The 27,362-nt window shown below is 31.8% G+C and overlaps 1 protein-coding gene and 1 long non-coding RNA gene across 5 annotated transcripts; one reads left to right on the forward strand and one right to left on the reverse strand.

Moving 5' to 3' along the window:
- Positions 1 to 4,944: 4,944 nt before the first annotated feature.
- LOC148602839 (uncharacterized) lies at positions 4,945 to 20,581 on the reverse strand. The gene is made up of 3 exons (XR_015916628.1): positions 20,436 to 20,581; positions 8,205 to 8,272; positions 4,945 to 6,593 (listed from the first exon to the last, which is right to left on the reverse strand). It is a non-coding gene; the product is annotated as an uncharacterized LOC148602839 (long non-coding RNA).
- On the forward strand, positions 17,367 to 27,165 carry LOC148602840 (uncharacterized). 4 transcript variants are annotated; one of them, XM_088552894.1, is made up of 3 exons: positions 17,367 to 17,407; positions 21,253 to 21,936; positions 23,127 to 27,165. In XM_088552894.1, exons 2-3 carry the CDS (start codon positions 21,306 to 21,308, stop codon positions 23,978 to 23,980), a joined length of 1,485 nt encoding a protein of 494 aa, XP_088409020.1. In that variant the 5' UTR covers positions 17,367 to 17,407; positions 21,253 to 21,305; the 3' UTR covers positions 23,981 to 27,165. The 4 variants fall into 4 exon arrangements, with proteins under 4 accessions (XP_088409020.1, XP_088409019.1, XP_088409018.1 ...); XM_088552893.1 differs by lacking the exon at positions 17,367 to 17,407 and adding an exon at positions 19,546 to 19,762; XM_088552892.1 differs by lacking the exon at positions 17,367 to 17,407 and adding an exon at positions 20,239 to 20,745.
- Positions 27,166 to 27,362: the final 197 nt, after the last annotated feature.

The raw sequence follows: 27,362 nt of genomic DNA on the forward strand, positions 1-27,362 counted from the left end.
AATGTGTCTGGATTCTTGGAAAAAAGAGAAACGCGGAACCAAAGTTACATAACGAGGGATAGATATGACATATCTTTAGTCTACTGTGCTTTTTGGACGGAATACGGCTATTCATTCTTATCCGGTCCGGGGTATATATCGGACAAAGCAGACGTAAGCAGAATAATTCAAAAGAATCCGAAATTCATTTTAATTCGGACACTTCATGGCCAAAGTCTATCAAAAGGAGACAAGGATTGAACAACTGGATCAATTTAACTCGTTCCCTCTTGGTTTTTCCATATTCAAGTAATCTTGACTAACCGGGGGCGCGCTTCTGCGACGATAACCGTAATAAATACCTTTATGTTGGATTTTTGCCTACTATTGGTAATGTATTATCGACCTTAATGGGATATAAAGCAAATGGAATTCCCAATACATTTTCGCCGAGTTACTCAGAACTAACTGTCATTTTGCCGTATACTTCAATGCATCATGTTTAAACAACACAAGACAAGTTCAACTTCATATATTAAATGGAGCATTGAATGGCTGGATAAAACATGCCTAGATGCTGCCATGTATCTTATTTGTACACATGTATGATGCCGTACTTGAACTGATTCCATGTTCAGAACATAGATGTTTCCAAAATTCTACAACAACTGAAATGACTAATTTACAATTAAGCCATTATTACGTCATAACGAAACAAGAAGAAAAGGTGAACATTGCTCACTAAAATTTATTCCTCGCCCCTATTTAATACAATGTAAAATACCACAAATCTTAACTTTCATAGATCAATTGTAAATATCTTTGAATTTACAAATCAATATTTAATGCGCTCTTCATTGTCTATTCAAAAGATCGTTAAAGAGAAGTTTTTTTTAATGAATAAATAAGATACTTTGCAGCAGCAAGAGATTTTAAATTAGCTTTTTGGGTTTTATGTAAGATAACTAGAGGCCCCTGTGAAGTGTCATCTCACCGCACCTTCTGAAGTGCTGTAATTTCCAAACTTTTTTTTTATATTCAACCGTCATTTATAAATAGCCACAGACATTATGCTGAGTTAAAGTTAACTATGAACATAGTCAGTTTTTATTTGCTTAGTGAGTATTTACATCTGGTGGACACTTCTGTTTGGTACTAATAAAGATGTCATCAGATTAGATGCCATATTGATTATACTACAAACTTCAATAGAGAAGCTAGAAAGTGTTGACATATTGATAAAGACTTTTTCTCATAAAAAAAAACTTATTTTAAGTATGATTTAATAACACAGGAGCAATTTTTCCACCAAGAAATGTATTTCACTGAGGTCTTCAGATCTATTTGTTTTTTTTGTAAAAACCAAGGTTATTCGAGACACCCATTTTACCAATGGAGGTGATTTTCAACAGGCATTACTTAAATGCTCATCAACATCATGTTTTTATTTTACATAATCTGTTTTGACAGACTCCGACTAGATTTTGAAAATAAATAATCCGTCCCTGATTATTTAGGAAATAAATAATCTGGCCTCATCACACCATAAAATAAATAGTATGACTTTTGAAAATTGCTAGAAAATAAATATTATGACAGTGGCTAGTGAATTGAAAATAAATATTCTGATCTTGGCTAGTAAATTGTAAATAAATATTCTGAGCTCAACAAAGCCTTTAAAAATGTTAAAATACTCCCCAAGTTTTATACAACAACCTAATAGTCTCCAGTGGAAATACCAAATACAAGTACATAAATGACTTTACTGGGATAATGTGCAGTGTGGGCTGGGAGGGTCCACCGTGCACCACCACTCATCAACTTCATGATGATTTTTAGGTACCTTTATACCTCCCATTACCAAATAAATTTGTGAACAAATTGTAACATTTGTGAAAAAACTAAACAAATATAGGTACCATCATGTTGCCCTATGTCTCAACTTTACAATGGTACTAAGAAGTTTGCGGTAACAATTAGGGGTTTTGGGTAAAATGAAAAAAAAATGCACCCCTATCCCAAAGGAAGATCGCTTAAATTGACATGTTTTTCCATGTCAAAACCCTAGAGTATTTATGCTGAAGTAAAAACAAAATGGTGTACTGAACATATTTGATAAGTTCAGGCGCTTTGATTTTCATTGTGGGGTTACAATTACCATAAAATCGAAAAAAAATGGGAATTTTCAGAATTTCAGAATTTCTTCTATATCACCCGTTATTGTAATTTTTTCAAAATACCATACTTTAAAACGTGATACGGTAAATTAATATAGTGTCGTAGCTTCCAAATGAGCCCAAGTAATAAATATTTGAACTTTTGCAAGTCAAGTTAGGTGAAAGACCGCCATCCCTACCCATGAAAAAAATACCTCAACATGAACTAAAATGTTGACTTTTGGCATTAAAACGGTGTACAATAGGCATGTCGAGTATTGTGTTTTAATTATAGATGTTAATTTGCAACATATCTGTTCATTTCAAGCGAATAGTTTTCAGTTTCAATGCGACATTAATGAGTTTTTCTTAAAAATGGGAATTTTCGGAATTTCATATTCTCTTCCATTTCACCTGTAAAAAGCATTTATTGTCAAATACCATACTTCTGAAAAAAGAACTTTTGTATATTAAAATTCAATTATATGTTGTCTTAGCTTTCTAATGAGCTTGAATATAATAAATATTTGAACTTTTCTAAGTCCAAATAAGTGAAAAATTGCCCCCCCGCCATCCATGAATAAAATACCTCAAAATAAACCCAAATAGCAATTTTTAGCATGTTTTCAATGTAAAAAAAAATCTGAAAATCATAGTTTGGTTGATGAAGGAGGTGCACGGTGGGTATCTCAGCCCACATACTATAGTTGAATATTGCAATTGTAGATTTCATTCATATACATATATATGCGAATCTTTCTCCTACAAAAACCCTCGCAACATTTCCCGTTAAACATGGGGCATATTTCAGGTCCAGAAAAATGCCACCTGTCGCATAAAGTAGAGACTATGCCTTGTATTATAGCAGATGAACTTCATATAATAATGTGTTATTATTATTATTATTATTATTATTATTATTATTATTATTATTATTATTATTACAAAGTTTTTATATAGTGTTGAATAATAATCATAAAAAGTAATACTTTGGTAACCCAGTATGCACCCTTAAAATTTCATCGAAAAAAAAAATAGACTCTTTATGAGTATGGAAAATAAATAATCTAGCCAAGGTTATGATGAGAACAAATAATCAGACTTTCACCAGGCTGGAAATAAAATTTCTGACATGACAAAAAACTGCCAGCCCCCCCCCCGCCCCCCCTAAGAATCGAAAAGTCTTCCCCTTACAGTGTTTGCATGATTCTGATCCATACTCCCAGTTTTTAGTGGAGTCTGAGTTGCTCATTTGCTTTTGTTACTTTGTATGTGTTATTTTGATTGCTTTGTGTTCTTTTTTGTGTATGTCTGTTTTCCATATCTGGTCTTTGTCCCTGGATTACATTCTTTTGATTACCGCTAGAACCTTGGTTCCCTTGATTACTTTCTCTTACAAGGACTACTACTTCAGCATATATATATATATATTACAAAGAACTTATGTTATTTTGTTCTGCTAGACAAATTCTTCTTGTACGGTATCTTATCTTTTTTATTCTGTTGGAAGGAATTAACATGATTCATTTGTCAAACCCGTCTAGGCTTCTTCACGACATTTCCATGCCAATATGGAGAACTTATCTATATACATCAAGGACACTACTCATACCCTCGATATTTTTTGTTTTTTGTAGCCAGAGATTTCAGATTTCCATCTTTTCACTCTGATGTGACAATGTGACAGCCTTATTAAATAGCATCCCAAATAATGATGGTAATATTAATTTGTGACGTTTTCTCGACAGGAGACCTAATCCTTATATTAAAACAGATAAAGTCTAACTATAAAGGCTTGCCAAAATTGTCCTTCACCTCAATACCTTTCATTTCGATTGTAAACACTGAAGCTGCAGCGAGGTGAGATGGCAGTGGAAACTAAAAATCTTTGCTTGTCAATGTATTGGCCACCTGGAGGAAAAATGTTCTCCAAGTACAGAGAAACCGCACAAGATCTTTACAGACACGTAGATGGTATCATTGGGTTTCAATGACAAACACTATGAAAGTTCCTTGAACAACGTATCATCAGCTTTCTTTGTAAATGTACAATTTTTTTGTACTGTTTTTCCCCATTGTGACAAGGTTAAAGCGGGCATAAATTAAATGAACATACAGTGTATCTATTTTTCAAGGTCTATAGCTGGAATGATATAAGCGACTTAGAAATAAAAAAAAACAAACATAAACTACAAATACGTATACACCAAACACTTACTATCGATACACAACCTTTAACTCAGCACACTCTCTACCAAAGTAGCATGGAAAGGAATGGAGTCGCAAATAGTGAAGTAAGACTAATAAAAAATTAGTAACAATGTATATAAATATGTAAATAGTATTTCATGACACATATTGAAGTATTCTATTAAACGTTTTTGTTTTTTACATGTTTGAGTTACAGCGTCTGAGTCTGAACATGGAGTTGCGGACGTGATATTTTCTTCATGCAACGTCTGTATGTTTTGTGCACAATTACTAGAAGGAAGACTGTGTAACAAATTAATATTTTGGTTGTATTGATGATTTATATTAGTTAAGACAAAACAAAAACAAAAACAAAACAATATATATATATATATATATATATATATATATATATATATATATATATATATATATATATTGTTTTGTTTTTGTTTTTGTTTTGTCTTAACTAATATAAATCATCAATACAACCAAAATATTAATTATATATATATATATATATATATATATATATATATATATATATATATATATATATATATATATATATATATACTTTGAAAACCCGAAACATGTACTGAAATGTCTTCCTTGACCATTCAACCTGTTTTTAAGTTCGAAATAGACCAAGTACGTAATATTACACTTTCCTATATAAAATGTATTCCTGTGGTTAGAAATACTAGAAAACACAAATAACGTTTGGTTAAAATCATGCGTGTTTGGCCTATATCTTGTTCTATTCCCGATTTTGATATGCATTACCGTGTTTGTTGCGAGTATTTAATATTTTGCATAACAACATATTTTTTTTTGCATTTGAACAAAAATAAACAAAATCAACTTACAGTATTATTATGAATCAATATTTACGAAGAATAACAAAAATTATCAGCATGCCTCAAGGAAAGAATTTGCTCTTCTTAGCAGAACATAGTTGATTCTTTTAAACATTGCAACATGACGGACGACAAAATCAGTCAAAAAACGGAACAACTTCATACAGTGCCTTCAGAATTAGGAATACCCTCAAACTTTCTACATAAACAAACTCGTCGAGGGAAACAAATTGAACGAACTCTTCCAAAAGACCTTCTAACGTAAGAGGATTCGAGAAACCCCTGGTAAAAAACTCTTTTGCAGAGTTTTGCGTCAACACCAGCAAGAATTTTCCAAAACGTGCAAAAATTTTCCATCGAAAAGTTATCATTTTTCTTTCGAAAAACGGACGTGGAGAAAGCACCATAAAGACCTGTAAAGAAGGAACGCTTAATGTCTTCCATATATGAAGGGTCGTACATTCTTTCGAGGTATGATACATATTCTTCGACTAATATATCTTTATTTTCCCCTCTCTTGAAAATGTGATCATTCCATAACTTGTTCTGGTCAGCCTCTTTAACTGCAAATGTTCTGTCGCCAATAGCTTCACGGATCATTTCAAGTTATGCATACGTTTTCTTCATATTGTGTTGGCTAATTATACCATATTGGTCGGCATCGAGTAAATAGGCGAAAAATCTCCACTTCCGTAGCAAGAAATTCTTGTCTAAACATCAACATTAAAATAAGTCAGCAATACCAAGCATAAATTTGATAACATTTGGAACATGTTTTCGTCATGTTACAATTTTGTACAACAATGCTGTCTCTGTGTCTTAGTTCGACTCCCAACAACTGATTCAGGATATAAAGTTTGCTTTTTATTATCATGATTATGTTTTGACGAACATCATTTCTAGTGAATTCGATTTTGTTTGGTAGATTTGTTATGTGTTTTAGATAAGATAATAACACTAAAACTGATGTTTATGTTTGTTAAGTTCAAGTATCACTAGGTGTTGAGTCTAAAAAGTGACCCCAATTGCCCTTAGCATGACAGCATGGCTTATTTCATAAGTTGAAATAAAGACTAAATAACAATTCTTTAAACATGTCTGCTTCACTACACCTATTTTCGATGACATCTTACAAGAAATACAGCTTTAATATAATATTTATCTGCACTGTGACATTTTAAACGTTTAGAACAAATCGAACAAAATCGAAGAATATTTCTGTCGTTTTAAGTTAACTTACTACTAATATGAAGAGCTATAAATAAATTAAGTACAATGTAGAGACAATATGGACAAATTACAACGAGTTGTACAATCGTGGCTTTGTGGTAGTAGTTATAGAACGAATCTTCACAGACTACTGTCTAGTTATAGGTGTTGTGGTAGAAAGAAAACATTCTTTGTGATCCTGAAAAAAAATGCGAAATATAATTACTTGATTACGATTTCATGCCCTATGGCAGGTATTTTAGGATGACAAATTGACAAGTCAAACACGCCCTGTTTATTATACTTGTTTATCTAGCTGTGACGGCTTTTTATCGTGCTAGTTCACAGAGAAAGTAGTATATACAGGCAGATATGCCACACCGCTCGGCATGTTATCTGAAATACCTCTTTTTGGCCAGAGGAAAGTATCTTTAAGCGACACGTTCAGATTTTTAGCAATTATCATAAAAGCACGTTACATATTTACACGTGAAGCATAACTTTTGTTTAAAACGATGTTATAAGAGTAATCCTCACATCTTTAAACAACTGTGAAGTATCACCAATACAAATGTTATGTGTTTAGTTGTATGTTTTTACTACTTCTTTTTTAAGAATCAGGCAGATTATGTATAAGGTTGGACACATTATAGAAAAAAAAAGAAATTTAGAGAGATTTTATAACTTAAATCAAATATTTATACCTTATGACCCCCAGAAACAACCATCAAAGTGTTCGTAAAGTTTGTCTTTTTGAGATATCGATAGGTCAAATTGTGTTGAAATGCACTATGGAAAAATGGCCGGAAAATATTATCCCTTTTTTCCTGTATAAGCCGTCAAAGAATGTCATAGATGCTGCAGGATAACTTTAATTACCTTTTTATGATATTATGACACAAAATAGTCCTATTTACTTATGTATATCTACGTTTTTCTGGTACTGGATAATTTTTGTTTGTTCTATCACTATTATTAGAAATAGTTGCATATTTTGATTCATGATTCAGTATTGTTAAAATCATATTCTACAGAAGACAATTCACTTTCCGGCCATTTCTGTAAACGTTAAACTCTGAACTAAGATATGCACGTAACACTGGTTACCTTAAATACCGTATAGCGTGATATTTTAGCGAGTGGTAAATTTCGCGATAGTCTCTATGAATTGAGGTTAAAATTTATAGTGTTCATTTTGCATTCTGTAAATTGTCAAGAAAGGGTTTTTGGGACCATAACAATGTTGATAATTTTACTTTATTATTTAATAAATATTTGTATAACGTGAATATGTATGATGAATATGTCAAAGAGACATTCTTGACTTGGGACAGACGCAAAAACAGCGGCGGAGTACAGTACTTAAGCGTGATCACAACCCTACCCCTTTAAAATGTAGTCGATGTGTAAAAAATATTACACTATTAAATACATCTATTAATCATTTCCACATGTACACATGTATTTGAGAGTTCCTTGTATAAGTTGAAAAAAATGTGAATATTTTTACGAGCTTAGTGTATAGAAAACCTTGATAAAGTAATTTCTCGGTTAAGGGTCCATTCGTAAAAAATAAAATCATTGTTACAAATACGAGCAAATCGAAACAATTTTGATGTGTAGATACAATATGACGGTGACAAAGAGACGTCACCATTCAAAAATTGATAGTTGGCAACAGGAAATATGACAAATCATCCCTTTTATCGTAAAACTTTAGTATTAAAGGGTAATCAATTGAACCACGGTTCTAAGGTAATCAAAAGAATGTAATCCAGGGACAAAGACCAGGCATGGAAAACAGACATACCTAACAAAGGTAAGGAGTTCAACTTATAGAACACATATGTCAGCCTCCAGCAACCTTCCTCCTGTAAACTAGAGAAGTACAAAAAAAATGATCATATGTTTCAAATGGTTACATTGAGTAATTGATATTTCACCATGTAAGAAAACGTTTGAAATGACGCCTTCTATTGCAATATTCTCTGTTTTGAGATAATACCACTAACCAATCATCTTACCAGTTTTTTTATATCCTGAACCTTTTAGAGTTTTCTTTTTAAATTCTTTTCGTGATTTTAAGCTTACGGTTTTCATTATGTATCTATCTTCAGCATAAAACCCTATCCAGCATATAACTGTGCCTATTATATATATTTTTTTCATCATCTAGACAATGAATATATGTTTGACATTATTTTGAATCATTTGTTGTATCATGCTGTATTTGACAATGCTCCGTGTTCAGTATGAGACATTTTGATATCCGGAAAACTTAGTGAAAGAGTAATCAAGGGAACCAATTTTATAGGGTAATCAAAAGAATGTAATCCAGGGACAAAGACCAGACATGGAAAACAGACATACACAACAAAGAACATAAAGTAACTAAAATCATACATACAAAGTAACAAAACCAAATGAGCAACTCGGACTCCACTAAAAACTGGGAGCATGAACCAGGTGCACTGGTAGGGTAAGATTTTCTAGAAACACCCACCGAGTTGCTCATAAAAAGTCATGTCCGAGGTAGACGATAGAAGAAAGGAAAACTATGACACGCTGAACAAAGTCCGGGGTATACAAACGAGGAACGGAAAACTATGACCCGTTGAATAAATCAGTTTTCATGGTGCAGATGGATACACCATAACGATCAACGAGTTCATGATGACGACCATAAAACTTCTGTAGTAATCACTTCAATCTTGTAGCAACATAACCCTGTTTCAGAAGCCAATTTGTTAGAGTTCTAGCGCGATACAAAAAGTCTGCGTAGTTTCGGCAAGCTCTGGCATAACATATCAGTTGTGATATGAACACTCCATACGCAGGTGCCGAAGGGATGTTGCCACAGATGAAAGGAAAGTTGACAATTCTGAATGAAAAGTCATCACGTTTGTCGTAAAGTTTGGTCAATAGTTTTCCTTTACCATCGATTTCTAAGTGTAGGTCAATATATGAGACTGACTTCACGGTGTCTGTAGTATCCTTTATCTCAAGTTCTTTTGGGTTGATGCGATGTATCAAATCCCCGAAATTAGGATTGTTTAAAGATAATACGTCATCTATATAGTAGAAACTGAGATTGAAGGATCTAGCCAAACGATATTTTTTCTTTCTGATCAGATCAGCTATAAAGTCAGCCTCATAAGAGTGAAGGAATGGGTTAGCAAGTAAAGGAGCACAATTTGTTCCCAATGGAATGCCGACCGTTTGTTGAAGAACACGTCCACCACACTGGACAAATATGTTGTCGATTAAAATTTCCAGCATTTTGTTAACATCTTTCTCGGTATATTTGGAAGATGATTGGGAATTATTTCTTACAAAGTATGAGTACATATATGGTTTTATCCATTAAAGTTTTAGTCAAATATTTATTTATACAAATATTTTCCGATTACTTACCACAAAATTTTCAAATACTAAAAGGTGATTTTTTTCAAATAAATTGTTTTTAGTTTCGTATATGATTGGTTAATTAAATATAAGTTTTCAACGCAACTTGCAAATGGGTTTTTGCAAAATAACGGTTATGGCCAATAGGTAAAAATTGCCCCATTTTCGGAAAAAAGTCCATTTAATCTTTATTACATAAATACGATACAAATTTCATATTAAGTCTTATACATTAATACCTTTAAAGTAAATTAGACTTAATATTGAGTTGTTTATCCAGAGGTTAAGTGGCACCTCCTTTGTATTAGAAAATTTGTCATTTTTATGTTTAAAATTGACAGGAACCTCGGAATATACGATTAAAAAAGAGGAAACAAATATAAAATCGAATTAAATATTCAAACACAGCTTTTTCACATCAGATGACCTAATTCCGAAATTTGTAAAAGCATGATATTCAAGACAGAGGTTTCATTCATACATAGCAAGACTTCTTCGGATCTCAATTTGGCTTCTTATTTTGATATTCTGGTTTATAGTATTTCTTGTGTCATAATTTATTTTCACGATCTTCCTCAGTATTTATTTCTAAATATACTACTGGTGAGAGGTAACTTCTGAAAACATGAGTACTGCATACAAACATTTGTTATATTTATCATTGATACTTTTGTATTTTGAAGGTCTGAGGGCGATATTTGGAAACTGATATTTTCATTTGTATACAATTTAATTTCAGAAGTTACACGGTTTCTGATAGGTTCAAAAATTTCGTTTATCATCTCATAGTCAAGATTGTGTAATGACTGTTACGTCATCAAACTTTTTTAATGATTTTACTCGTTGAATTTTGGTACTTAAATTAAATTATAAGGAATGAACGTTATATTTTTCCGTTTTTTTGTGATTCAGATTATTTCTTCAGGCTTACGTACATATTGAAATTTCGTTCTAATATCTGGATATGCCTAGATCTCTATGTCATGTCCTCCGGCGAGCCTTTATTTGATATCGAAAGTATGCTTTCCTGTGCTATTATAGAATGACAAAATAAACTAGATGACACATTGTTCACTTACACTTTTGTATGTAAAGAATGGCAAATACCAATGTTGCAAGCCATATTAACTGTTGGCCAACTAAATAAAAGAAACATAGATAGACAGTTTATTTACTTTAAACATCTTGTAAAATCAGATATCGTCTCAGCACGGCCTAAAATTATATCTCCCAATGCTACACAATTACAAGAGATATGCCAGTTATACCAACAGATATTCCATAGAACGAATTTCTTTTAAATTTTCATTAATTTCTTACAATATTAGGTTTGCAGGTGATATTTCTATCCGTATGAAAGAATCACATTCTTCAACAAGCTAACTAATTTTTTATTTTAAAAGGTTTTGTTTGAAAGATTTGAAAGGTTCGCATATGCCAAATTTCTTTACTAAGAAAAGGTAATGAAATCCACTAATTTACCGATTACGAGTAAATGCTAAATCAAAAATACTGGTATATTTGCGCCACAATGGAAAAAGGCAGTTTAGCGCTCTGTAAAACCAAGAATTAACCCACCATTTTGATTGAAATGCATGTACTTAGTCAGGGCCATTGCGGTATACCTGTTAAATTAAAAGGTTTGTTGGCAAAATAGGCCAACATTCTACTAAAATAACATATTCTGATTTGAAGTTAAGGGTTATTGTCAGGGTATAACATTCCCTTTTATAGCAAAACAAAAGTTGTATGCATTGAAACAAACAAATAAATTAACCATCTCCTTCTCATGTTTATTTCTACACTCAGCGATGCGATTACATTGTAGTCGCACATCAATTCAAGTACAGATGTCAAATTAAATATTTGAGAACACTTTGGCAATTTGCTAAGAGTATGTGTTTATGATACGGCTAGGGATAATTATAAAGATAGGAATTCTTGATAAAGTATCCTCGGAATAATTTCGAAAATTGGACAGAGAGCATACTATGAAGATGGTCATTTATTTGTATTTAAGAGAGATTCGATTACCTTCCCAGAATCTTCAGATAGGTAACTTTGACATGATCACACTAGACAGAGTGCTAGCGTCACGTCAATAGACACGTATGAAGTCTGTATGAGTTAATGAGGTAGCATGTTAAATGACTTTGTCACATATTGTTTCATACAGAAGCAAGGCATAGAGACTCTCTTCCCAGAGACAGGGTTGGGACATGGTTTTTGATACCACATAACACACTCATAGTATGTGTTGCTGGTAAACAATCTTTGTGTTAACAGTACTTTAGAAAATAAGTTTGATCTTGTAAATAACGAGGAATTCATAAAAAGAATTAAAACATGCGTTACACTTTTATCAGGGGGAAGAGTTATATGAAGTTTTTGAATATTTTGAAATGTATTCAGAATTTTTAAATAAATAGCTTTCATAGATATTCTGTTCCCGAGAATAAGTTTGTCAGATGCTTGTATTTACACGTACTCCTGATGGTTTATCGTTTCGGACATTTTTCGAATTATTGTGTAAACAAATAAAAAGTTACATACATGGGACGACTTCGAAATTAACTTATCAAGACAAACCATTATTATTATTAACCTACCTAGATACATCGACATTTATCGATCTTGTTTTAATATTAAAATTAAATATCAAATAAGATAAGATAAACAAAGCGACATTTTTGGACAAATAAGGAACTATTACTGATCTGTTTCCTGATAAAGTTGGTTAACATACAGCCAATAGAGTATTATAAGTACTACACAAGACACAAGTAAGTAAGGTTAGCGATGTTCAAAAAAACAAAAAAAAAAAAAAAAAAAAAAAAAAAAAAAATTTACATTTATATATGATTTCGATTCTTTGCATCACTTTTGACAACAAGATTAATTTAGTTCTTCACATAATTTGCTTGTTTCCTGATCAATACTTAAAAGGTAGATGCCCTTAATTTGGCTAAAATCCTCCATCAAAAAGAGTGTCACGAACAAAATTCCCCCGTATTTCAAATACAAATTTATACCGACTATTTCACATTCCTATACTCCACCTATTGCATACAAAAAGGTATTGCAGGAACTCATAACAACTTTTCTTCACACACTTCCCCGTTCAAGTATCGGACTTCCGGTCACGTTATTATCGGTGATTTAGACATCATAGAAATGAAAAACCGAATCGTTCCGTCCTTGAGAAATGTCCAAAACCGTGAACTGCTATAAATAAATTGCAATTATAAATTTCAAATTGTAAAAAATGCTGTGGAGGACTATGCCTGATAATCAATCAAACAAGAATTAACATCAGAGTGAGTGAAAGCTATGAGTTCTTTCATCATGACACGTATGAAAGTAGGTCAATGAGTGTCAATTCTAAACACATTTTCAGGTAATCTCGATATAGCCAAAATAGTGTCTACGAAAAATGACTTGTATGTTGTTGTATAAGCAAGGAAAGCACTAAACAATTCGTTTTGCAAGTTGTATTACAAGCAAATAATGCTATTATCAGAGGTTGTTGTAGAAAATACTAAAAGCAACGACACAAATGCTGCTTCTAAAAGAGGTAGTTGACAACCATATATCCGTTCTTTCCTCTGTCGGTCTATCTACTCAAGAAAAAAATACTTCGATCATATTTCCATATATTGTCAAAAACGCCACAAAAATCTATAAAATACAACGCCTTATAGTTGGATCTGCCACGTGTACTATCAATGCTATTCCCAGAATGCATCTGTTAAGAGGACCTTCAGTATTGTCTCGACACTTGTACTGTCGTAGAGTGGTATCAATTCAATATGTGTAACAATTCAGTTATTCATCTTGAAAGTATTAGTGCTTGATGATGTCAATAACCACAACTTTTAACTTTTAACTTTTTCAACTCTATATTCCATAAAAACAACAATTGGGGGGAGGGGGTACAGTGCCGTCATGAACGTCGATTGGTCCGCGATTTTGACGTTCTGATTACAGTTCAAATGTGGACTGAAATTGATAAAGTATTGAAAAGATAAGTTGTTTAATTTTATTAAACATTTAAGTTATGATGGAAATTTCATATTTGGGACATTTTACATCTGTTGATAACCTCTTGGTGGCACATAAAGCGTAAAGTGCCACTATATTGGTAATATTGAATAACTTGGTCAAAAGTTAGAAATCATCTTTAAATAAATATCATTTCTGATGGCCACGGTTTTTATTCCACCAAATTCAAGTGAGATTAAGTAATCTAGTATCCAGTAACTTTTGTTATTTTGTATTTTTCCCGTATGTTTTCTATATAACGTATACGAAAGGTATATAAGAAAAAGATTATAACCTAAAAAGCAAAATATCGACAATTTTCTATAATATACTAAAAAAAGGTAAATATATGTAACTATTGTCCTCCTTCAATGAATGAGGTATAGTACGGTAATTTATGATTTCTTTTCCTAGAAATTCGATTAAGCTGTACTGTCTTTTTTTTCTGCAGGCATGCTTTTTCTTTCTTTTTTGTATTTTTTAGTGTTTTCTCTTGTTTAACATTTAGGTTTAAGCCATGCAGAGTAGTTTGTTGCTCGCAATCATCTTCATAAAACACTCAGTAGGTATGTCAAGTGTTTGTCGTGTATTCTAAATAGTGCAACTTAATTAAACTTTATGTGTAGGTTTTAAGTCGTCCGCGGTCTCACTGGGGAAAAGAAAAACACTAAACATTTTCTTTAGAAACGTAAAACAGTTTTGTTTAATATCAGCAAGTATATAAATGGCTTGAAATAAGTTATTTTAGAATATCCGTGTACTTATTGCAGCTTAAATAAATTGAATATTTGAAGTCTACTGCTTCCCACTATTTCAATGGGACAGTAAGCCAGTCTGTCGGGTTGAAAAATTACATTCCTTCGCTCAAAAAAAGTCAAACACGGGGAGATAAAAATGTTTATCAAAGCGATCTAACAGCGCTCCATAAAATCCTCGGAATTGTTCATTGTCAAGAAAAATAAAACTGAGAAATATAACAAAAACAATAGGCCGCCCTGTAATTCGTGGTCGTCGACTAAAGAATTTTTTCAGCACATACCATAAAAAATGTGTTATCCCCATGCGACACATTTTCTTAAATCTCATTAAAAATAAGAAAAATCTTCCTTAATTTGTATTAAACGTTAAGAGCAATCAATTGGTAAGTAATTACTTTGCATGAATTACAATGCAATAATAAGTTGCATACTATAATTTGCAAACACAAATAATTCAATGAAAAATTTTAAGGGGAAAAGTGACACTATGTATTTACTTTTGTTTTACTATTCGTGCAAAATCACTACAGTGTAACCTGCCAAAACGAACATCTTTCGAGTTTTAAATTTGTTCGGCATATATAAATATTCAGTTTACCAAGTTACAAAGCATGTACTGAGATTAGGGATTTAAACTGGCGTTTTGTTTTTAATTGTTTTTTCGAATTTCTTAAGGGTTTGGTTTTGACACGTTACACCATATTCGTAAATTGTTAATGTGTTTTACAGCTGGAAGTTGGTGTGACACGGTTAAAGATATAAACATACTTACATGTACCCCGACATTGATTTTGCATTTGGTGGATATAACATACTCAATGTATATCCGTTAGCTACAGAACATGACCCCCGGTTACATTGATATTCAAAGCACAATATAGTCATGATGGGTACTCCGCTGACTGATGTTTCAAAATTCCAACCGGAATTCACGTTTTGCCGACTTCCTCTTGTTTGCTGTCGTTCAAATCAACAATAGTGAGTAGGGAAAATGATTTGTCCAACCTGACTTCTGTTCTTTGATGAGGCAGATTCAACTTCAAAGCTAATGTTAACTTTAAGAAATCTTAACGAACTATATCATTTCATTAGCCCGTTGCTATTCCTATTATACAAGACTTATATTATCTAACCTTCCTGACTTCGCAAACGATTTTGAGAGAAGAGTTTTTAAACTCAATCAGGGATCAAGTAATCAAAATAAGACTTTTTTATTCATCTGGGACTCATTTTCCGTCAGAAATTTCATTTGGCGCTTCTCTAGTAAAAGAATACACAATGAATACAGATTATTATTTTAGTATTATATTATCATTGGAGTCCGATTTGCTCATTTACTTTTGTTACTTTGTATGTATGATTTTAGTTACTTTATGTTCTTTGTTGTGTATTTCTGTTTTCCATGTCTGATCTTTGTCCCTGGATTACATTCTTTTGATTACTCTATAACCTTGGTTCCCTTTATTACTCTTTAAAGATGCAGCAACGCAGTTTTCGCAATTAGTGACTAGCAGGACTATAACATTTGGTTTAGTACCTCCCGAAGATGGCAAATCTTCGACCTGGACTTTTCATGCTTCGGAAAACCAAGTACCGATCACAAACAAGCTTAAACCAATTGCAGATTTGATAACTAGAAAAACCTTTGATAATAATGAAATATATTATAATCAAATTTCAAACAATCTACGGAAGTACCTTCCATTATAAAAGAAAGGAATAGTCGATTACTGCCCACATGACAAGTAACTTAGAGTTTAAGGGCACGAGACTTTGGAATAACCCTATGAATCACGAGAAATAAAGTTATCAGAGTGTATTGATGCTTGTGAGGAGACTAGAGACTGTGTAGCAATCACAATATGTACGGAATGTGGATATAGGACTGAAACATCTAGACAACACAAACGCATATGCATCACTTAATAATGATAGGACATCTGTTTTTTTCCGGAGTTATCTGAAGACCGAATTGGAATTAATCAAAACTAGTATAAGCGTTGAACCCAGGACCAAGGGAACTAAAATGAATTTGACCCTTGAACAGCGTCGAACTGAATGTTTAAAAGATATCGATTGTACTGCATTTTCATACTGCATATGCGAAGACAAGAGAGAGAACTGTAAACTATTTGCATCGGAGAATATTGACTATTTGGTGAAGAATGCAGACACAGATACGTATTTCATTGCGCCGTCTTTGAAAATTCAAAGTACCACGAACTACACGGATCCGATGACACATTATACATCCACATCGACTGTAATCGTCCCATTTATAATGCATCTTTTGCTTTATGAACTTGCTTTTGGAGATTGGATTTTGAAGTTAGATCAGATCTTTTTTTCTTTTCAACGAATGCTGTTTATGCTGATCTCTTAACTAAGTTAATGTATACATTCGGATCTGTTGTCACAAAAAGGTGTTAAGATATGTAAAAACTTTAAGTAACAGTCACTTCCATCTGTATAGTTTTTTTTTTCTTTTACTTTTATCTCTTTTACTATGCCGAATTTTGTGTTACACGTACGAGTGTCCTTCTGCAAAAAAATGAAGGAAAATACCAATGTGTTTGTATTACAGAGTTTGAAATTTTTTTTGCATTACAGTTTCTTTATCGAAATCGTTACATTGTAACTTATTTCAATATTTAGAATTTTTTAGTAAAACAAACGAAATGTTTAATGGTGGTCAATTTCTGATTTTTGTCCGTTCACTTCAAAAGTTGACAACATATTTTGCAATCATACCTTTTTGTCTGATTTTTAGTGATCAATTTTATTGCATGAGGTCTTTACCATATTGAAGGTAAGTTCAACAAAGTCCATTAGTTATATTTTACATCGTATTTGTTACTTTGATGGCGCATATATTACAATAAACAATTGCGTTGGAACTACATTTTCACGATGGTTATGAATTCTCATATCAATAGATGTCGTACGCGTTTCTTACTTGCTCAGACCGACCATATCGGTCAGATTGTGATACCAGAGCGTACAACCAACAGCCATATCAATGCGATAATAGGCTACCGTCTATACTTAGGTGCACTCATAATGACTAATTGTAGCCAAATATCATATAGATAATTCACATGTGAAATGCATTTGGAAATTTCCGAATTCTCTCGTCAAAACGTTACAATATTACTATGTCAATCCGCCGATCACAAAATTAGAAATTCGTGTTGCAAGAAATAATAAATTGTAGGGAAAATAAGAAATAAGAGAACCAATTCATTATCGTCAATGACCAAAATATATTTAGTCGTGCCACGAACCCTTGGCGCACTTGTTAAATCTGGGACCTCGTAGCAACTCGAGATAATATCTTGTCAAAGGTACCAGCAAGCTCAAGTACTAATTTCTAAACTATGACAATATACGAATTTAGAGTCGAAATTCCATCATGATGGTGCATAAATATTCTGTCGATAAATTAAATAAATTTCTGCAATTAAGTCCTCAAAAGCACTCAATAACTTAATCAAATAAAATTTTATATTTGATTAACATTTCGGATAAGAATAAAGTCAACAAATTAAAGAAGAAAAAAATAGAATTGCAAAATAAAACAACAAAACAAAACAAAACAGTAAACGAAACGACACATTGTGTCTGTTTTAATCGTCATTTTCTGATAAAAAATCAAAACTTAATATACAGTTTGGTCAATCGGAAATGTTGTCTATTCAAATGTTATCTTTCTTATTATTTGAACTCCTTGGTATTTTCTACCCCTATACTCGCTCGACAGGGGGCGGTAGGTATTGTTACAATAATTGCCCATCACAAAATGGTCTTAAAACTATTTATCCAGAAAAGTACATAATATCAATAACTATACTTAAAATGGTAAAAATGTGTCTGTCCCAATTGGTACTATTTCTATCTTTAATACATGAATTAATCCCTAGTTAATGTTTCTTTCTTTGTAAATTTCTGTAAACGGTATGAATGAATTCGATGGATATACAAAAGCTGATAAGCTAGAAAACTCAACATGACCCGAAAAAGTAAATTATGCTCAGGCTTTAATGACATGGAAACAAAAAATGTTCAGGTGATTAAGACGTATTTGACTAAATGCATTTCGTTAGCTTGAATTTATTTACATTTGCTTACCCATTTGTAACTATACTCGGCGTCACATAAATAACATACTGTTTGGCTAAACGAATGAGCAAGTAATTTAAGACAATTTAAACGACGGTAGGTGTCAATAAAGTCGTAGAATTATTTTTATTCAAATTTGAACAGTGTGTTATTTATGTGACGCCGAGTATAATTATGTGCTTTGATCGGACCAGTATTACAGTGTGAAAAAATCTACTATATCGGTCGTTGAAGTATACATTGTCATATGTAATTTTAAATGGACCAGAAAGGAAGAACACTCCTTTACGATTCAACTCTACAATTTCGATCAACTAAATTCATTTATAACCGTATAAATGCAAACTTAAAGACAAGTTGTGTTTGCGATACAGCGAATCCATTAATACAGGAAGTAGATCTTTGTGGCGGAGCTGCAATACGTCTTAATTATATTAACACATATGATGAAATACCAACACATGATGCCCGTACAAAATCACTGTAGCAGTTTTTGATGATTTGCAAAAATTTCTAGTTCACTTGCAACTAATAGTGCAAATGTAAAGCAGTAAATAATCCCTCATTGAAATGAACATATATAGACCAAGTATAATTACTGTATTTTATATTTGTAGAAACTTTCCGGTTTGACGTTTATAAAATGTGATCAAACAGTTATTTAATCTCAAACTTGAAACTTATCTAATATACAATGTATCAAAATAAAACAATTTCCACTTTATGTATTATATCGGCCTTTTCAAGGAGATTTTAAAATGTATAGGAAAATGTGTCGATATTCATATCTTATTTGTTATAATCTGTTTATATTCAAATGAATTTCGAGAGAAAATAGTATACACGATGACATTGTATCGAAATGAGTTTATAGAAAACTATTTTTAAAAAGTGCATATCATGATAGAAAGATGTGATATAAAAAACTAAGTAGTGGAAAATTATATAGAATTGTCCAACAGTGTTGGATATTTATATTTTCTGAATATGAATATAATTTCTATAGTATTTTTTCATATCGTTGGCTGTGGAGCAGTAGGGTTTGGTAAGTGCTGTTTATTAAATTATTTATATTCATTATCAGGTGGTAGACTTAAGGTTAGGGACACAACTCTTACACATCATTTGAACGTTTGTATTCATCAATTTAAATCAGTTTCTTGTAAGCATCCAAGTAACTTGGACTGATTTCATATTGTTTTAAGTGAAAAGGCTTTGGTGAAATTCAATATAATACAAACATATCACTTATGTTTAGAGTTATGTCCCTTACATTGGGTCTACCCACTTAAATCAATTGATGGCAAAGCTGTCCATATATGAACTTTGTATATTTCAAAAAATGATATCGCCTCGTCTCTGTGTTTCATTTTCAATTATGTCATTCATCCATAATATTAGTTTTTTAACAATTATTGAAATAGACACAAATCTACCTTCACCACGTAATACCTTAGTTCTATAACATAAAACCACGCATTTTATGTTTATCTTACATGTTTTCATTGGATATTTTCATTTTTCGTTTATAGTCAAAATGCGAGGTTTTATCATTGGACGCTGGAAGTATATTTATTTTATCATTTTGCGGGAGTAACGTTCCGGCGAAATGACCTGCGGGATGTTTTTGTCTATATATAACGTAATATCAAATAAAAATATTTAAGAATGATTGAAGTACACAATTAACATACGTGGCAGTAAAATAAATTTCTTACCAGATGCAGAAATTCCATTAAAAATATCAAAATTTGCTTTTAAATCAGCACATGTAAGATTTCCCGAGAAACACATTTCCGAATAGCGATCAGCAAATATTTATGATTTTTAATGACGCAACGAAATTTATTCACACATCATTTTGTCAAAGATAATATATATTTGAAAATCATGTTAAATGATTAAAATTCGTTCCTCTATATGAATCCTAAAATGCAGCCAACCGTAACATAACACGATGTCAGCTTATGGATGGATCACCTCGTGTTTTAATTCGGGAATATTATCTTCCAAACAAGGTTTGTTGGGGTAAATTTGACTTCTTTTTCTTATAATTATATATTGTTGAAAACATATTCTTAAAATGTCAGAATTTAAAGTTGATTTTTATACCTTGAAATTAAGGTCCAATGATAAAACTTCGCATTTTGACTATAAATCAAAAATGAAAATATCCGATGAAAACATGAAAACTAAACATAAAATGCGTGGTTTTATGTTATAGGACTACATAATACATATATAACTTGATCTAATTACTGTGAAAGTACTTTTCTTCATGGGTACACATTTTCGTGGATTGGGGGTGGGAAACATAAATTTCGTGGAGGATTTTTGAATTCGTAGTTTTGAAGTTTTCAGTATACACATCAATGGAAATTTTCGTTGAGAACCAAATTTCGTGATTTGGGCTACCAACGAAAACTACAAAAAATGGTACCCCACGAACAATAGTACTTTCACAGTATATGTGTATTTTAATCCTGCAAGCTGTTTTGTAAACAAAATTTGTCATAATTGTATTTTGTTTTACAGAATCGTGTCTGGATGCCTGGAAAAAAGGTGAAACGAAGAACCAGAGTTACATAATGATGGATAAATATGACATATCTTTTTTAGTGTACTGTGCTTTTGGGTCGGAATACGGTTATTCATTCTTATCCGGTCCGGGGTATACATCAGACAAAGCAGACGTAAGCAGATTAATTCCAAAGAATTCAAAATTCATTTTAATTCGGACACTTCATGGCCCAAGCCTACAAAAAGAGACAATAATTGAACAACTGGATCAATTCAATTCGTTCCCCATTGGTATCTTTTATTCAAGTCATCTTGACTACCCGGGACCGCGCTTCTGCGACGATAAACGCAATAAATACCTTTATGTTGGATTTTTGCCTACTATTGGTAATGCATTATCGACTTTAAGGGGATATAAAGCAAATGGAATGCCCTATACATTTTCGCAGAGTTCTTCTGGCACTAACTGTCATTTTGCCGTATACTTCAATGCGTCATGTTTAAACAACGTAAGACAAGTACCACTTCATATATTAAATGGAACATTGAATGGCTGGATAAAAAATGCCTACACGCTGCCAGACAATGAACACCTGCCAGCTGAGTACTTCTTTAAGTCATACACGGCATCTTTCCTTACCTATGATGCATCGGCCAGTAGTTTCAACAATACTAGCGTTGCAATTGGATTACCTTTCAGTAAGTGTAAGCCCATGCTTGATTGTTAAGAATAAGGGGAAAACTGTATTCGATATATTTGAATGCTTTGTCATCTTCAATTATTACAGGTCATATACAAAATAAACCAGATTTTGTTAAAGGAGTAATTAAACATATACACACATATATATTTTATTTGTAAAACTACGAATTTGTCTGAAAGATTATCATGTTACCCGTATAAATGCTTATGCAGGTTTCATCTAAATCCCCTCAAATGTAACCTTACTTTTCTGTTATCCGAACAATAGTAAGCAAGGCCTAATGATTCAGAAAATGGTCAAAATACTGTCCTTTCGTTTATTGCATTCTCATGATTACATTACAAGTTATAAAACCAAAGTGTTAATCACCTTATTTAACATCTTATTAAATTCCAAATACACTTTGGTCTAAGTAAACTATCATAAACTATCATAAGGATCCCCGTTGACATTAACATTTTCTCCTAGATAGAACAATAACCGAAAGTTGTTGAAAAAAAACACAAATAACAAATGACTTGTGAATAGCATATACAAGAATTTTTTGCAATGTTTATTATCAGAAAAAGTGTTGCTCCTGACTTTGACAAAATCTTCATAAACTTTGAATAATTCCATTTTCCACAAAACAGCAAAACAAAAACATTTGTTTAATAAAATGACAAATAGGTACATAATGCATGTACATGTATATAGAACATATTCTCGCTTGCAATAGTAAGTCCTTAAATAATTCATTAAATATTTCAACGATGGAGTCTTAAATAGAATTTAACAGCACTCATGCATACATTCATATAGTCTTCTTTAATTGAGTGATAACGTTAGCATGTATATCTTATTCATTTCCAGCGATCCTTATATCCTCTAAATTAATTTTGCGCATGGTAAGTTTCGTTGAATTTCATCTGACTTCTGCAAAACGTCTTTTGTTATTATAACATGCATAATCAAGTGATATAAAGAATACAATTCTTTCTCTAGGCAATTTTCGTTCGTACACTCTGATTTATTTCGCTAATAATAAGATGTCTTTTCTATGGCATTTATAACTGATAGGTGCCTTAAAGGACAAAAATGACGGAAACGAAACAGAAAAAAATTTCGAAACAGAACTCAGTTCAAAAGTTTATTTAACTTGTGTTTTTGTTTTTTTTTTTTTGTTTTTGTTTTTTGTTTTTTCAGAACTGAATTATGTGCAATCGGCCATACACAAAACTTCAACAACTAGAAAAACTACAACAAACTTAAGTTCCACATCTACACAGACTACAATGCAAAGTACATTTCCAACCAGTGGGTATATTACAAAATCACCTGAAACTTTGTCAACAAATCCAAATATGACAAGTCCAAGAAGCAGTCAGTTACAAACTAGTGTAGCACCTTGGATTGTAATACCAAAAGGATGGCGGACAAGTATTATCAGCAGAGCATCAACTTCCTCGGTTCGACCGACGACCTTGAAGAAAACAGTTATTTCAGAAATGGTATCATCAACGACTCCAAAGGCTAGTCCGAATAGATATTCAAATGGTCTCTTCAATATCAGTGTTCCCTCACAAACAAAATTCACCACAACCAAAAAGCAACGAACCTCTATACTGGATAGTTACAACAACCTTTCATTCAATATGGATGTTTTACCAACGAACAACAAGAAACACCAAGTGACGCCTTTTAATAGGGTTGTAGTGGCTACTACAGTTTACACCCTCATATCGTCAACGTGCCCGTGTAACTGTCTAAGGTCGTGGTCCAATAAAGATATATCGATACGAAATATTACACATATGAAAATTAATAGTGAATTGAAGGCAAAAATTGAAAAGATAAAAGTTGCCATCTCTGTTCATAGGAGTAATACTTCAGCCTATAGAGGGAGGAAAATATGTGATATGAGAGATAAGAGACATTCTTCTAAAGTCATGGGTATAATGTCAGCGATATTGGTTATTTGCCCGTTAGTGATACTCTCACTGAGCGATGTTACTAGGACATTAGTGGCATTGTGGAAATATTGTGAATCGCTTTTTTAAGGATAATGAAATATGTTGAGTTAATGTGGTTATTTTTCGATAAGCGAAAAAATAAGATATTCAGAAACAACAGCAATAACTACACTACTTATGGCTAGAAACCACTAATTCCACTTCTCATTGGCTTCTATGCTAATTTCACAATATTCAGTGGCTTCTCTGGACTTTACCTTAACTTTAACCTGCAGAGGACTATATATCAGCATGATTCTACATATGTCAGCTCACAATCCGCAGATTGGCATGTGAGGTTAGCAGACTTGCAGTGCAGTACTGGTCACCGGAAGTGAAGTGTCTATAAATAGCATGGGAAATCCCAGTGACTTCACAAGATAGGGGTATATTTAGAAATTATTATGGAGATTAGGCTTCACATCACAAGAAGCAAAATCACCTATAAAATATACAGAAATGTTTTTCCTTTCAGAAACTGTTTAATTGTTTTAAATGAGATGAGAACTTTTTTCACAGCACTATGAGGAACAGGGGTAATTTCTGCGTAGGACTATTTTTGCGTACGTTCCAAATGCTCATTGGTTGAATTGATGGTCTGTAACCTAAAGAGTCACTTTCTGTCTTAGAAAAAATAAATAACTATATAAGTATCTTCCTATACACCAACTGAATGCATTTGCAAAGTTTCAGTGAAATGTGACAAGCACTTTTTTAAATATTTGATTTTTAAATATAGGGTAACCAAGTTGCGAGAGCAAAAAAGTGACAATATTCTACCATACTTAAATGCATTAAATATTTGCAAAGAACTTTTTCTGATTTTTCAAATAAAAAAAAATTAATCACAACTTGTTTTTTAACAATATTAATAAAGAGATAGCCTTTAAAAGTAGTCATTTTTAGAAAAATTGGTCTATTTTTAAAAATTTATGTCTGACATGCCTCCCCCTTTTTCTTGATCACATGTCAAAAACCCTAAATCTTCAAATTTTCACAAAAGGTGATATCTTTGGCTTTAAAATTGTAAATAGAGTGTTTTCACAATAAAACATGTCAAGTAAAGGGCACCTAAAGCTAAAAAAGTACTCAAAAATGGATTTTCCATGTTGCCATATGCAAATGCTTATATGTCCTTAACTGCAGTAATGAAAGTGAGTTTTTCCTCATTTCTAATCAAATTTTTGCTCAAATTTACACAAAACTTGATTTCAAGTGCTGATTACCACCATATTTAGGTAAATATAGCCCTCAAAGTTAAATATTTTATATTTTTACTAAATTTTCCACACTTTTCACAAGGATTTTTGTAGTGTATTCCTCTCACAGCAAAGATAACAAGATCTTCAAGTAGTTTAAAGCTATTCCAAGAAACTTTTCATTTTGCCATGGCCTCAGCTTAAGGCTAGAAACCACTAATTCCACTCCCCATAGGCTTCTATTTTTGTGTATGTTCCAAATGCTCATTGGTTGAATTGGTGGTCCGTAACCTTATAATAATGTTTATAATGATAATGATAATAACATTTGAATTTTATTTAATATATAGAAAATCAAAAAGTGTCCATAAGATGGCACATAAACAATACATAAAAAAATACAAAACAAAAAAAAAACAAAGCAAAAAAACAAACAAAAAACATACAAAAAACAAAAACAAAACAACAAAAACGCACATAAAAAGAAACAAACTAAAAAAAACAATAAACAAAAAACAGACAAATATAATTTATATTTAACAGAGACACTTAAACATTAACAATGCGCTACTCTGATACCCGAGAATTGTCTTAAAACAGAAATAATTGAGAAAGACAGCAGTCAACATAACAAGTTTATATTAGATTTAAACTCCGTCATAAAAATAAACAAAAAACAAAAGCAAAAAAAAAAAAACAACAAAAAAACAAAAAAACAAAAAACCAAAAAAAAAAAAAACCCCAAAAAAAACACATTTAATTCGATTGCCAATAATTGCAAGTAGTTCACTTTTCACTTGGTTTTCCTACAAAGCATATGACCACATTTACTTGAAAACTAGCTTATCAATTATTAACACATAAATATTTTTTATACATAACATTTTAATTTCTATGAAACTCTGCTTAGTTCACCGTTTTCGAGCAATTATTGTCCATTTCGTTTAACCTAACTTGCTATTTTAGCCACGCCCCCTAACTACAGAACTGTTGCAATGGTATCCCAAATACGCTTATCGATTGACGAAACTGACATTATTGATCCGTGTTTGAACATGTCGATTTCCTGAAATAAAAACAATGTTTTGTTATTTGGATTTTGTTTTGTGGCGTTTTGTAATTAAAATGTAGTAATTGTTTTAATTGTTGATTTGAATATTAGATATAAACCACGTATGTCCGGTCAATGCTGAATGAACCGCCAATTAGTTTCTGTTGTAGATCTGTTGTAGAACAATCATTAATTATAAAAGTTCTGTGATGGTATGTCGTAGTGTGTGTCATCCGTTAAGGTTGACCCACCAACTCAATTCATTAAATACTGTTAGATACTGTTCATTTATGAAGCCATCATTAATTTGCAAGTAATTAATTTTACCACTTTTGTATTTGACATTGTCGAATGTCACAATGTCAATAATTTCTAGACATCGTTATCTTTGATATAAATGTATTATTTTCTGTATTATGAATCATGTTTTGTTTCGAATACATACTAGTAAACACTTTTTTGGAATAAACAAATGTTTTTATATATGATTAAAATTTCAATGGTGTTCATGGTTTGTTGAAATGAGATTATGATTTGGGTAAATAATAAATGATTATCGAAGGATATCCTAAACACCGAAGCCTGTTATCTTAAACTGTATCAGATATTTATTATTATTATTTTTTTAAGTTTAAGATAATCATGCGCTTCTTAACTAATATCTAATATATTAAACTATAACCGTCAAGGTAAGTCTACAAATGGCAATCGAATTCGTTGTTTGTTTTCCCCACATTTTACATCACATCACATCACATTTTGCGAAAATATTCTTTTTTTTAACATTCAAAATATTTTAGAAAATATGCCAAAAATATGATTATTTTGTCTATTTTTTAACAATGTTAATATAAGACATTAACGACTGCAGTGAGTTCAAAAGTACACCCAAATGAATACATTAAATAGGAAACTCATAATATTAAGAAATAATTCATATCCTCGTTACTATTATTCCCTTATGTCAATAAAACTATTTGACAAACGAGCATATATATCTATTGCTGACTAATTTTATCAAATATTTAAAAGTTAAAAGCAAATCTGTAGTTTTATTACTCCGCATGGAAAATAACACCACTCAAAATTATAATAGCCGTTATGACTTAGAATATGTTGAAACAACAATATCTTTTAGTAAATGGAGTAAAATGTAAACAAAATGCGATTTAACTCTAAC

Source organism: Perna viridis, chromosome 11 (assembly GCF_037379345.1).
Source record: "Perna viridis isolate PV_CMFRI_1.1 ecotype Kerala chromosome 11, ASM3737934v1, whole genome shotgun sequence".
Lineage (NCBI taxonomy): Eukaryota > Metazoa > Mollusca > Bivalvia > Mytilida > Mytilidae > Perna > Perna viridis.